At 41.0% G+C, this 14,181-nt stretch overlaps 1 protein-coding gene across 1 annotated transcript in view; it reads right to left on the reverse strand.

Moving 5' to 3' along the window:
* WRN (Werner syndrome, RecQ helicase-like) overlaps nucleotides 1-14,181 on the reverse strand; it is a gene marked incomplete at its 3' end in the record, with an annotated part of 39,147 nt that overhangs the window by 10,206 nt on the left and 14,760 nt on the right. The window contains exons 11-22 of the mRNA XM_008935501.1: nucleotides 13,919-13,994; nucleotides 13,386-13,453; nucleotides 12,918-13,026; nucleotides 11,203-11,271; nucleotides 10,602-10,684; nucleotides 9,360-9,466; nucleotides 8,471-8,658; nucleotides 7,402-7,579; nucleotides 6,620-6,801; nucleotides 4,570-4,671; nucleotides 4,105-4,197; nucleotides 2,650-2,788 (exon numbers count right to left, since the gene is read on the reverse strand). Coding sequence (XP_008933749.1) covers nucleotides 2,650-2,788; nucleotides 4,105-4,197; nucleotides 4,570-4,671; nucleotides 6,620-6,801; nucleotides 7,402-7,579; nucleotides 8,471-8,658; nucleotides 9,360-9,466; nucleotides 10,602-10,684; nucleotides 11,203-11,271; nucleotides 12,918-13,026; nucleotides 13,386-13,453; nucleotides 13,919-13,994 — 1,394 coding nt within the window. The remainder of the gene's footprint in view (nucleotides 1-2,649; nucleotides 2,789-4,104; nucleotides 4,198-4,569; nucleotides 4,672-6,619; nucleotides 6,802-7,401; nucleotides 7,580-8,470; nucleotides 8,659-9,359; nucleotides 9,467-10,601; nucleotides 10,685-11,202; nucleotides 11,272-12,917; nucleotides 13,027-13,385; nucleotides 13,454-13,918; nucleotides 13,995-14,181) is intronic.

Genomic DNA, 14,181 nt, shown 5'->3' on the forward strand with positions numbered 1-14,181 from the left:
TTGCTAGAATATTAAGTCAATGGGAAGGCAGGCTTCAGACCATGTTACTTGTAGATTTGCTGAATCCCTCTTCACTGGGGAAACTCCATTATCAAACAAGTAATTTTTTTATATGATGTATGCATCTGTATGTACATACCTCAATCATATCCTCCAGAAAGTGTACGTATACACAGCTGTAATGCCGGTTAGATAAGGACATCTCATGAGGAGGAGTGGTGGGGAAAAAACACAGAGGGTGACATGAACAGTTCTCTTGGACAACAGGAGACAGTGGGGTGGTTTTCACAGGGTTGGCTAACAGGTGTTCTACATCCCTGTTAACTGTTCTAAGAGAACTCCTTTGCCCTAGGCCAACAGTGTGTCTATCCCCAAGAGTGCAGTCTACCTTATAATGGAAGACAGAATAATGTAGAAGGGAGGAAGAAATGAAAGAAACTCAGGACAGGCAGCAAACAGCATACAGTAGCCTGCTGAGCTCCATAATATCTTCAGGGATCACAGTAAGAAGAAATTTGGATAATTCTGCATTGTCAGGGTCCTATCCTGCACACACACCAAGATGAGAAGAAGGATGAAGGGCTTATTTCAGACCTTGAACAGCAGGGGATGGAAGCTGGAGCAGCCACCCACAGGCAAGAGGGACTCAGCTTACTGCCACAATGTCCTGATGGTGAACCCATCACCTACAAGCACCTACTTGAGAAGCAAGTCACCTACTCAATAGGCAAAAAGAAAGCACCATGACCACATTCTTATATTTTTCAGTTACCCCAGTTACATTAATTACTCCAACAGCTGCACATTTTCAGAGCATGGTTTTGTCTTAGAGAAGAAATTCAAGGCTGGAAATATAAAAGAAGATGCAAACGAGTAAACCTGCGTCTGTGTTTGGGCTGAGTACTGTCAACTAAGCTTAGCATAGGACAGATCAAGAGAAGCCAGAGAAGTAATTTCAACTTCACAAAAATTATTAAGTGCTAGAAGTACTACTAAAAGCCACTCACAATAGTCACTAAGACTACTGATAACAGTAAAATAATTGCTGAAATAGCTACAAATTCCCATGTCTGGTGATAAAAGGAGACCTTAGGAGATGCATATTCTTTTAGCAAGGTTTGTATTATATTTCTGTCAACACAGCTCTAATTCAGTTTCCCAGAGGACCTTGTCGGCTTTCATGGTCTGACTCAGCTTTCAAATATCAAGTGAAACATGGTCTCCCTTGTGATCTCCCCAAAGCCTGTTGGAGGCCACCTGGCCTTTGCAAAATATATCACGTAACTTCAGAAGAGCATAAGCACGCCATGAACTACACATAAGCTTTAAAACCAGCATAACTGTCAGCCTCAGACAGACACAGCATCTAAACACGGGGTGATATTTCATACATTTGCTCTAGATTATACACTGATACAATGAAACAACATTTTTTTAACTTTATGCTAGCTGAAAGAAGGGTGGCAGTAAAAGGTCGTTCTAAACTTGCAATGCAAATTTGGTACCATTTTCACTTTCCAGTAATGTTTAAATAATTATCAAGACTGCATTAAAATCTGTAACAGTGTTTTTCCCCAATCACATTTGTGTGACAATCAGCAGCTCAACTTTTTTATTAAAAGGAAAAAAGACATCATTCACTTGATTTTATCAAGTCCTACATGAGATTCCACGCCTCGACAATAAACATAAAATGTTTCTGTTCTTATTCTATTTTATTTCTGTGAGTTTCTTGCCAGTATTTAAAAAACATCATAAGATATGCAGAAATTATTTCTATTCATTCCAGTATCCTACTTCCCATCTCATGACCCCAAGTCAGGCAGCAGTACAAAGCTAGAATGCATGCTATCATTTGCTTTATTCAAACATAAACCCAACTGATTACCAAGCAAAGATGTGTTTATTACCCTGAAAGAGCAGCCTTTCCAGAATGAAGAATGGCAATCGTGCATCTTCATTCAAGAACACTTAAATGTCTCTACAAAAACATCCAACTGACTAAAGAAAACAAAAGCTCAGGCCTTACAGGAAGAGCTTTAGAATCTCTGCCAATACTTGGGCTGCAGTGTGTTTAACAGACAAATATGAATAATCAACTCAAAACAAGCCACAAAATGCAGGACAGCTCGACAAGAGGCAAATAGCAGATACTATTTCTATGCAAAACTCTTGGGCAATAGAAAGCTGAATGTAGCACTGTTAAGAAAAACAGAACTAAGATATCAAGAACATGAAGGCAGAAGCTGTTCCTTTGCTGTACATGCACAAAGTGAAATACAACATGCTTAGGAGGTGCACTCTTTTTATGGCTGTTGTCTTTCAAGACAACCATCTAGTTTGCTCTATGGCAAGCAAGCATCTCAAAGTCCTTCCTGAAGTGAGGGGCCCAAAACTGCACCCTGTATTTGAGGTCCAGCCTCACCAGTGCCAAGTACATGGGGACAAACCCTGCCCTAGTCCTGCTGGCTACACTACTTCTAATCAAGCCAGGATGCTGTTGGTCTTCTTGGCCACATGGGCACACGGCTGGCGCATACATCAAAGTGTAGACATGTATACCAATGTCTTGTTTGGGGCATCAATAATGAGGGTCACTAACAGTCTCTCCACTCAGAACACACACAAAGATTCTTGCCTATCACTTACAGACCCTCGCAGGAACAGAATGGGAATTCTAGTTCCAAACTTCTCTTCCAGGGCACTGATTGCAGACAGCAATTGATACGCTTGCTTCCCGAAGTCCTGCAAACCACCATCTGAATCACTTGGGACTACACAAGAGGCTCTGAAATGCACAAAGAAAACCAAGTTTAATACACAAGTCTTCTACCCTCTCTTCAAATATTGTCTATCAAGAGATAATAAAATACACACTTCAAGTTACATTAATATAAATAAACATGCTTAAGCATAACAAATCAAGACTGAAAACATGGGACCAACCCAAAGTCAAAATCACTTGTAATTAAGGGAGCTGCCCAACACAGTTCTGCATGGTATTCACTGTGGCAGGACAATGCTGTCTCAGCAATCTTCTGAATTTAGCATTTGAGTATTTGGAACTGTTTTAGGCATACAAGACATGTCTTACATTGCACCTAGTAGTAAAGAGGTTTTTGTCCTTTTTTTCAAACACAGACTGAAAAAAACAGAAGGAAAGAACAATCCCATTAATGATTTTCTAGGGTTTGCTAATGCATTTATTAGTGACTGGAAAAACCCATCAAAAAATTATTTGTTACAAATCACTTCTAAGGAAGAGGAAAAAAAGGCAATGATCTATTTCAAGTGAGTTCTGTTTCGCACCATAAATTCACTACATGGCCTTTACTGACACAGCAACATGACTGCAAAGATAGAAATTACATTGTCTCAAATACTCCTCTTGGTTTTTTTTAGCAGACGCCATGCAGAGATTTCTTAATCCTTGAGCATACAGGCAACATAGCTGAATTGATGACGTTTCTCCAGAAAGCAACACAAAATAACATCTTGCCTCTGATCAGGAAGCATAAGGCAACCAGCAAGAACAGGGAATCCTTTATTATAACTTCAGGGAAAGCATGCATGTGCACACAGGAGAAACAGGAAGGTGTTTCTGCTCCCACCTGTGGGACCACCGGCCCCCTGGCTTCCCTTTACCACATCTATGACACTATTAGTGATGCAAGAAGGAGCATGTGTCATATGCTGTAACACAAGAACAGCTCCCTTCACACTCTGGCAATTTAACCTTAGACACATGGTATCACACTCCCACTTGTGAGCCTATTCTTTTGGGATTAATTACCTAACAGGACTTACAATGATGAGCAAAAGCGTATTTCACAGTCTCAGACTGTTGTTTTAAATCCTTTCAGGAATCCCGACCATACTTTGTTCACAGGCTTTCCCACAGCCTAACCTAGCTTCTAAACCGCCTCATGGCTTAGCTCGACTGCATAGGCAAAGGTCAGAGGCAGGTGTTCAAAGATAAACTTCAGGCTGAACATCTGCAAGATCAGATGGCTAAAAAAAGTCAATTCTTTTAGATAATTTGCCTTTTAAGTCAGCCTGAGAGAACATAACCTCTTGTATCAGTCTTCAGGGAAGAAAGCTTACCTGGACCTGCAATTATCACAGCATTCTTCTGTGCCCATGATGCCAGAGGAAACCTTCCGGAGTTGTTTGTCTTCAAAATGAGACAGGATGATTCTACCCAAGGGAATGTAGGGAATTAAATAAAAGACCAAGAATTTACACATTAAATTTATTGCAGAAAACAGACTTGAAATCAGCATCAATTAATTAATTCACTGGAGAGGCAATTATTTGGCCTTAATTCCCCCAAAAGAAAAAGTGAAGGGTTTTTTTGAAAAGTAAATAAGGAAACATTTGATTTATATGCACAAATATGCTGAAGGCTATATTTTGTTGATGCTGCTTTTTAAGATAAAACATGTTTGCAGAACACTTTGTGAGCATAAGATGCCTTCTGGTTGCCACCTTCAAGTTGTGACCGAGACCCAAAGGCTCTTATCAAAGCTGACTGGAATGACAAAGCATTAAACAGAATGCAGTACTCACTTCCTCCTGCAGTTTTGTGACACAAGGTACTTCTCTATTTTTGACAACATCTTCAGTTTGTACAACCGGAACTTCTCACTGCGTATCTCGCTTAGAAGGTGTCTGTCAGGTGAATGGAAAAACTGAACAGTCTTAAGTATTCCCCTGTCCCACACTAAAAATTGAGTATACCAGACAACTATCTCAGTCAAATTCACCAGAAACAGCTAGAAAGAACATCCTAGTGAAATAACAGACCAAAAGTGCCTGCCTGTTTCTCCACAGTCTCGATCCTTACAGCACTAGGCATACTCAGAAGAGCACCTTATTTACATTCTTCTAAATATGATGATTAATCTCAACAGGGCAAAAGGAGAGATAGAGATTCTTCCCCACAGGCTAACTAAGCTTCAAACATCCACACTGAAAGTCACAGGGGAGGGAAGAAAGGGTAGATAGTATTGACAGCAATTTCACTCTTGCTTTTCTAATTCTGGGAAGTTCTCAATGTTACTGCCAGATTAAAAAAATATGCTAGGACATCACCACTCTTCTTTCAAGAGCCTCAGAGGTGGCATGTTAGGACATATCTACCCTGTTGCCTAATTTAATATCCTCTAGAGTAATCACTGGAAGCATCCGACTGAGAAAACAGCACTGGAGCACTGGATGGGTGTATGGAACACCTGCTCTGCCCATGCTCTAAGCTGCTACATAAACCAAACCTGAGCTACCATCTGCACCACAGGGCATGGAAAACAAGCCAAAGCTGCTCGTGTCAGGCACCACATTAATGCAGCTATACCATTCAAGATCCAACTTGAGCAAGGCAAGTTTCTGCCTGCCCAAAAAAAAAAAAAAAAAAATAAACCAACAAACCAACTCAGTATATGGTTTCACAGACTCTGGCAGTCTGCTGAAAAGTTCAAATGACTGAGTTCAGCCACTTCTGTGGTCCTACACCATCTATGGACAAAGTTAACAAACTTTTACAACAAGGACTCTTCCCTCCCAGATGAAAAACATATGTATTTCTCCATTTAGATATCTCAAAAGTAGACAGAGAGAAAGAGTAATTCTACAGCATTAGCACCCTTAAGGGCTGGGAATAGATCTAAAGCCAGGTTAAATGGTCTAAAAACAGGTCAGGTGATTGTATTTGGTCTGGCTGAGCTGATTTTCCCACAGCAGCCCTCCTAGTGCAGTGCTTTTGTGCTGAGAGCTGGAAGGGTGTTGATAACACCCATGTTGTGACTACCACCGAGCAGGGCTCACACAGCACCAAGGCTCTTTCTAACATTCCCCCCTCATTGGGATGTGGGGGCAGGAGCTTGGGTTGGAATATAACCAGAACAGCTGACCCGAGCTGACCAAAGGGATATTCCATACCACATGACATCAGCTGAACTATAAAGCTAGTACAAAGGAGGGGTGGGGGGGGGGGCTACTCCTCAGTCCTCTGGAGCAACTGCTATGCATTTTGCAGCCCTGCTTCCCAGGAAAGGCCAGACATCATCTGCTGATGGGAAGTAGAGAATAAGTCTTTGTTTTTTGTTTTTGTTTTCCTCTTTGCTTCCACATGTGGCATTGCTTGGCTTTTGCCCTCTAATTAAACTGCCCTTGGTTTGTTGTGTTTTTTTGTTGTTGTTTGTTTGTTTTTTGTTTGTTTGTTTGTTTTTTATCCACAAGGCTTCTTTCTCTATCTTATTTTCCCTCCCCCTTTTGCTCAGTGGAGGAAGGAGAGGAAAGGGGAAGATGACAGAGTGGATTGGTGGGCATCACTTGCTCAGCCAGGATTAACCAACCACAGCAATTTACAAGAGAAGTGACCAGGTTTTATCACTGCCTGCCTTGCAAAGCATCTTCAGAAAGCAGAACTGAAACAAGGACAAACTCATTAACAACAGTGCACTTATGGATTATCTTCTAGAAAAACTATAGCCTACTTTCTGTTGTGTGTATGCAGGAGAAGACTGGGAACCATTCTGAAAAATAAATTACATTTTCAACCAAACCCACCCTGCTCCTCTTTCTTTTGGTTGTGTCACAGCAGTTGTCTTCAGTTATTTACCTGTTAAAAGTCAAGTCTGTTGCAGTCCACAAGACATGACAATAAGCAGAAAGCCCATCACGACCAGCTCTCCCAATCTCTTGGTAATAGGATTCCATCTCCTTAGGGGCACCGTAATGAATAACCATCCGGATATCTGCTTTGTTGATGCCCATTCCAAATGCCACTGTAGCTACAATACACTACAAAAGAGGAGCCACATGCTGAATGTTTTGACATGACCACCAAGAATATTAAGCTTGGACTAATGCTCACACACTTGGTGACAATTTTGCTACGGACTTAAAATTCAGCCTGAATTACAATGGCTTCAAACTCATGCTCGACTTGCACAGTACTGTTGCTAAGTCTTATTTTGGTCAGAGTACAAGCATAAGATTATAATCACGAGAGCGATGATGTGTTGTGGCAAATGCTAGAGTGTTTTCAAGCAGTTATCCTCAAAGACAAGGCACAAAACCTATTGTGAAGGGGAACACAAGTACTCCCAGGATAGCTCTTTGCCTGTTTGGCTACAGGAGGAAGAAGGTATCTCACAAAACTTGTGATGGTATTACTCCAGCTACCACTATTTTCCTCAGATGCTACACATTTTTAAGAGACTTAAAGGAATTTGAAACATCAACCAGGAATCCTATTACAGTCAGAATAAACCAGCAATTTCTTTGCCCAGAATTTGAAACAGTAAATGGGAAACACATGCTGATATTCCCCAAATTCTTTTCTCTACCAGAAACTCAGCAATTACAAGTGCGACCAAGTAGACTTATTTTCCTACATACCTGAATTTCATCCCTCATGAACTTTTGATGGGTCTCCCTCCTTTGTTTGATTCCCATACCAGCGTGGTATGCACCACAGGACACATTGAGTTTGCTCAATTCAGACACAACCTGTTCAGTGGCCTTTCTTGACGGGCAGTAGATGATAGTGGGGCCTTCAAATTCATACGTAGAACTGCTTTAAGTAATAGCAACATGTAAAGACACAGAACAGAAGAAGACACCCTTCTGCAAAAAGCCTACCTGAACCTAGCTGAAAAGGCAATGTAGCTTTCCCAGCAGTTCACCTGCCTGGGGCTTTAGAAACCAAAACAGATTTTAACTTGTCTACTCATACACAAATTGCCTGTCCTTTGGAAAAATGGGCCTGGAAGTTATTTGATGTTCTGAGTTTAATTTTCCAAGCACAGAACTCTGCAGAAGCAGCAGGATAAGGCCTCCCAATTTCCTTGAAGTCATCAGGAAATATGCTTTTACAGCTGTCACTTTAGAAAGGTTTACTTTTACATAACAAGGTACAAATGAGTGATGAGAAGTTAGTTTATAGTGCTGTAGGGGCACACATTGTACACTGTGACAAGAACAGGGCCACAACAGGTACACCACTGTATCTGCTAACACAGACAAAGGACTTATAAAAATAATCTTACTATACTTACTTATACTTAGTATAATCTTACTATAGACCTATAATGCACTCAAATTCTTGCACAATACTGTTTGGCAAGTTATCTACCAGCCAATCCATCATAATCATTCAAATTGCTGCAGTGTCAGCAGGTGCTCTGAGGATCAAAAGATCCTGAAGGTCCTGAAGTTACCAACATGCAAACAGGAGGAGTCCATTGCTTCTTGCCTCAAAATCCACAGCTGGGAGAAAGGGTGGGCACAACAACATGGCACATAACACAAGTGACTAGCATGGTATCAAAGCCAAACTATGGAGAAAGCTCAGGCTCCTCACCAAATCAGGGTAAAACTGCTACCATTCTCCTTAGTACACACTACTAAAACTCCAAAATGCTAAAGTATATCTGAGGGATCAATGAAAACAAGCTTAAATCTTTACCTTCCTTTCCTAGTAAGGAACTGCTTCAAATCTGTAAGGATATTTCCACTTCGTCGTCCAACTTCTAAGTACAGGTTAGGTCTGTCAAAACTGGTACACGTGACCTGGGGATTCCTCAGGGTCAGACAATTCACTATGTCTTCTCTAATGGATGGACTTGCAGTTGCAGTTAAAGCAACAATGGGAACCTGTAATGAGTAGAAGAAAGTCTCAGAGCTCTCATTGATATTTACTTAACAACAAAACATAATTCAAAACAAACAGCACGTAAACAAGCACTTTAATCTCTTTATGTTCATTGGATCAGCTCAGCTATTTGAAAACTATAATAATTATTTAGATTCCTAGAGCTTTGGTCTACACAGTCCAGAAGTAGGCAAGGACAAAACACTATTGAAATACAGCATTTTATTCTGAACCTGTGCTTTCTTTAGTTACGTCTTCAGAGAATCTACAGTATTGTTCTGATGTGGTTGGCTAAGTTTAGGGAACATAATACTTCCAACAGCAGCATGTAAAGTTCAGGTCTAAATTTCCAGGCTTACATGACAAAGTTTGCAGAGTAACTAGAAATCACAGTTTCTTGCTTTTGTATGCCACCCAGCCAGCCAGTTAAGTAAATCCCTTAGTATTCAACCAGAAACTTGGGGACATCATCTTCAGAACAAGTACTCAACAACATTTAGTTTTCAGAAGTTTCTTGTAGTCCAGGTCCAGAATATCCATTTAACCCACAAAGCTCAATCACTCACAGGGACTGCATTAGCTCCAAAACAGCATGGTAAGTACACATAAAGAGCAAAACCAAAGGATTGACACTTCAACCTAGCATACAAAATGAGGTAGTATGCTTTTCTTACACTGGAAATCAAACATATCAAAAGCTCACCAATGGCAGAGCCTTTTTTAACGAGCCTAAGCTTCTAAAGGAGCTTCTGAAATCATGGCCCCACTCAGAAATGCAATGAGCTTCATCAACAGCTATGAGGGTAATACCTGGTGGGCACAAAAGCACAGCATGGACACGTTAACAAGGCAAACCAGCATGAGAAGTGACAAAAAACCAAACATCCCATTCTGCTCTATTTCAAGCTTCCCTGAGGAGGCATCAACAGTCTGCTTAAATTTGTGTTTCTAGAATGCCTTCCACTGTTCTGACTCCCCGAAACCATTTATAAAATGTTCTCTTTAGTAAAAAAGCTTAAGAGCTTCTACAGACTCCCTCTACCACCATCTCTGCTTCCTTCTCAAGCTCTGAATCTCCATCTAAATGGATCAAATCTTGAGCTACCTCTGACATGACCTTTTCCCATCCCCTGCTTCCCAGACTTTCTTAGTAATAATGACAAATGCTGATTACAGATGTCATTTGTTTTACTTTCTGACTTCTAAGAGATATGCTGAGCAGCTCAATTCTGCACTGAAGAGATAAAGGAAAGGCAAGAAAAATGAGGGTAGAGGAGTTAAAGATACCCCTTGAAGACAACCTTACATTTTTTAATCAGAAAAACTCGAGTATCAATGACCCTTTCTAATCTGCATGTTCTCCTTGAGTATCAAGGCCCCTTTCTAATCTGCATGTTCAAAGCACCCTGGTGTCAGACGCCAAGCAGACAGCTTCTCTGGACTCCAGGAATTTAGATGGCTCATGTTCTCCCTAGGTAGCATTCCCTGCCTATAGCATTAGAAACTCAGTTTTTTAGTAAAAAAAAACACCCATACATTTGTTTAAATGCCTTGAATTTACCCTATGAGAGATACATCAGCTGTAGCATCTTTGAAGAGAAATGTTTAAGATGCTCTGTAATGTTTCAAAGCACAGTTTTAGTGTTACTTTCTTAGAACGTTACTTTTCTTTTCCATCATTTAAAAGTCAGTGATGTAGCACCTCTGATCCCAGTAACTTAACTAACATTCCCCTGCCAAGACCACACTAAAACCACTACTTGTATATCTTCTTTTCATCTCTGACAGGATCTTCTGGTACCACTTATTGGCAGTCACTACACTAGCCTCTGACCTGACTAGTGGTAAGAAACTGGTGGAAAATCTTCAAGTGTTAAAAAAGTTTCAATGAAATTCTGAATTCAAGCTGCCTGCCAACCCACCCACAACCTTATCCCCAGCTTACCAATTGTTTGGTGAAGATCCTGCAGTAACTCTAAGTTCCCTGAACAAAACTCTGGAGTCATATATATGACTCTGTATTGACCCCTGAAACATCAATGAAATACACCGTCACAGAAGGAAAAAAACCCAGACAACTCCAATTAAACAAAACCATGGCTGTCTAGGAGATGTCAGTGAGAATATGTACAGAATTCTGGAAAGGGAACAAGAGAAAGGAAGTGAAGAATGTAGAAAGTGTTCTAGAACAGTAGGAAAGCAAGGCAGTACACAGTGTTACAGGAAAAGGAAACCAGCAGTGAGACTTAGCCTTTATTTAGGACAAGCAGGGACAGCTGTGATGACTTGGTGACAAATACAGGTCTGAGACCTGTGTAAAATCCAGCATAAGCCACAACAAAGCTGAGTCAACAAGCCCCACCCCATCAGCAAGAAGGCACGAGAGGGTGGCTATAGCCTCCCACACACAAGCAGTATCACCGACTGCTGGTTTCCAGGTCTGGTCCAGAAAAAGGATTCAGCAATGATGGATTAGGAAGGCATCCTACCCCTCAATTACAACTATGTCAGAACCAGCAGTCCCAGAAAACTTAGCTACGACTTACGCTTTGATGCTTTCTTTGATGTTTTCAGGCTGAGCCAAACCAAGCAAGCAAGCTGGAATCCCTGACATCCTGCAGAAATATAAAGCACAGTCATAAACAGATTTAATCTCCACACTTTTTGCCTTAACTTTCAGATATTAGCTTGCTAAGCCAGTGCATTGCAATGGAAGTTCAAGCTGTGTGGTCAGAGACTACTTTCTTCTAAAGATCTTTGTGGGGGAAAACCTTTTGAAAAAGCAAGAACCATCACTGGCTATTCCTGCCACCCAAATGCTCTTCTGCTTCCCCACCAGCTGTTCTACACACCATGCATAATTAGAGCAACTATGAACTGAAGAAATAATGACCATTTTCCTGGCACACGAGCTAAGCTTATTGATAAAAAAACCAAAAGAAGAAAATAAGTCATTTTCTTTACTTATTATCTAATGCAGGTCACCACATCTGGACTAGCTTGCAATTTCTCACTTTTGTGAGCTCCTGGTGCTGCATCCACTAACTTTCAATCAGATGGCTGCTTTTTAATGACACATTCAATGATTATGCTTACCAGCTCAGTCACTTCCATATCTAACCTCTTTCAGAATCCTTGTCCTCTTAACTTGGTTATTTACTGCATTTTATCACAGCCCATTGTTTCAAGAGCTTCTCATCCCTCTGTGTTTCAATCCTTGGCAGAACTGCACCCAGACCAACAGACAAATTACTGAATTGCATTAGGCTGTGGAAATTAAGTCTCCTCAGGCTTCAAAATGAATGACCCACAGAGAAGGTAGTGAATAAACCCTTTCCACTGAAGAAAACAGCATGAAAGGCTAAGAAGCAGCTGAACACATATAGACACCCTGCTGATTAATACTCAGTCTAGGAACTATAGAGCCTGCTTAGGCTGTCCAGCCATTCATCTGCAGAGTCATGATGTGCAGCACATAATAGCACACATAATTGATGTTCCTAACTTCAAAAAACCTCCATATCCCCTCTTTCACAAAAGACCTGTTCTTTCCAAGTTGTACAGGGTAGGAATGAACTAGACAACTCAGCAGGATTCCCACAGCTGAAATGAAGAAGTGTCAGAAGTGAAGAGCTGTTATAACAGAAAGCAAGTACATGTAGAGGAAGCATTACAGGGTATTAAAATCAAGGAAATTTATCTTGACAACAGCTGTAACTGCTCATGTACGAGTGATTCAGTGTCACCCACTAGTTCCCCCCACCAGACCTTTCCAGAAGCAAAAAGGCCAGGTGTTAGGACACCTACTACAGTGTCTGTCTTAAAAGTCTGTGCTGTAACTTTGATCTGAACAGCCTACAGCCTCCATCTTTAAATTTTTCAGATGCTACTCAGATCCAAAGGAAGCCCTACCAAGTTTTGACACAACTCTCACAGGTTCAAACAGCCTGTGAAGCTCCTCCTTCAGTTCAGTTCGTGCAAAAAGGGCCTGAGAATTCAGAAATACTTGAGAAGGATCCACCTTCAAGAACCACCAACCCACAGAGATCCTTCTCAAATTCAGCCTACATTAGCAAATCCAGTGATCGTAAATTTATTTACACAGTTTGCCCGTGTTCCTCAAGAAACATATGCTTCCAGCTGACACACAAACAGCTTGCTGTACGAAGCTGCAACCTTAAACACCAAGAACTGCTACAGGCAGAATCCGTGGGTTTCCACAGGCAATACAGCAGCAGCTTGTTACTACCACATTACTTACGTCAGCTGCAGCACCTGGTCCTCCATCAAGGAGATAAGAGGACAGATAACAATTCCTGTACATCCAGTGTAAACAGGAGGAAACTGGTAGCACAAGCTTTTTCCATAGCCTTGAAGAAAAAAGGCAGAAATGAAACATCATGCTTTTTATGAAGCTGCGACATACAGATATAAGACAATTCTAACACCCTGCTGAGCCCTAAAAAAAGCAGTTTGTTCTGCCAGTGGAAGAACAAAGATGTGCGATAACTACAGTCAGCATCCATTCGATACACCTCTCTACACCAAGGTCAGAGACAAAGGCTAGGACAGCAAAGCAGGTAGCCAGCAGAGCTGGCTCAGACTTCCACAGTCTCAGTCAGGGCACTCTGCTCATATGAGCCACATGGACAGTCTCCAAGTTTGAGTCCTACTCTCCCCAAAAAGGAAAAGATTATTCAGTGCTTCTGAGGATGTAAAGGTAGCTTACCAGTCGCCATGACAACAAGATTATCTCTTCTGTCTTCTAAAACAGAATTGATCACTTTCCACTGGACCCTTGAATTTAAATGGAAAGGGGAATGTTTTATTTTTGCTATCACATCTAACATGTAAATTCTGTCAAACTGCACATTCAGTTGAATTTCAGGCTAAAGCAACCCTTCTGGCTACCTTGGACTCTTGTCTCTGCATTCTGTAACCACTCAAACACTCCAACTACTGCAGGTAGTCCCACCAATGTTACAGAGGGGATCTAACAGGACTAGAGCAAGCAACATTTGATGCTCTCACTCACAGAAGATGACAAAAACAACGGTCCTATACAGCATTGTAGTTAATACTCCACAAAGGTTATTTTGGCATCTTGTTATGGCAAAGGCTGCTTTTGTTTTCCCAGAGATTTTGCACAGGCCCTAGTTTGCCAGCGTTTTAAAGAAAGTAGTAATTAAAAAATCATATGAGTTGAAAGAAAGGTAAGAAAATTAACCCTAGAGTGTACATTTTAACAGAAGAGACACTTACGGTTTGAAGGAAGAATGCCCAAAATAAGTCTTCAGACACATGATGTGGCTTTCACTTGGTACTGGCAACAACGGATCTTTAGTGGGAAGAGGAGAAAAAATCCTCATCTGTGATTTAACTTCAAAACCAGAAAGCACTCTCTTGACAAACAACAGGTTGCTCATGGGTAGCAATGCCAAGGGCCTGGGATTTGGGCAACTACAGTGAAAGAGGCATCCAACTCTATAGATATTTTGATTCTTTATTCTAGCCTGTAAATCCCA

This window comes from Merops nubicus, unplaced genomic scaffold (assembly GCF_000691845.1).
Source record: "Merops nubicus isolate BGI_N331 unplaced genomic scaffold, ASM69184v1 scaffold47570, whole genome shotgun sequence".
NCBI classification, from domain to species: domain Eukaryota; kingdom Metazoa; phylum Chordata; class Aves; order Coraciiformes; family Meropidae; genus Merops; species Merops nubicus.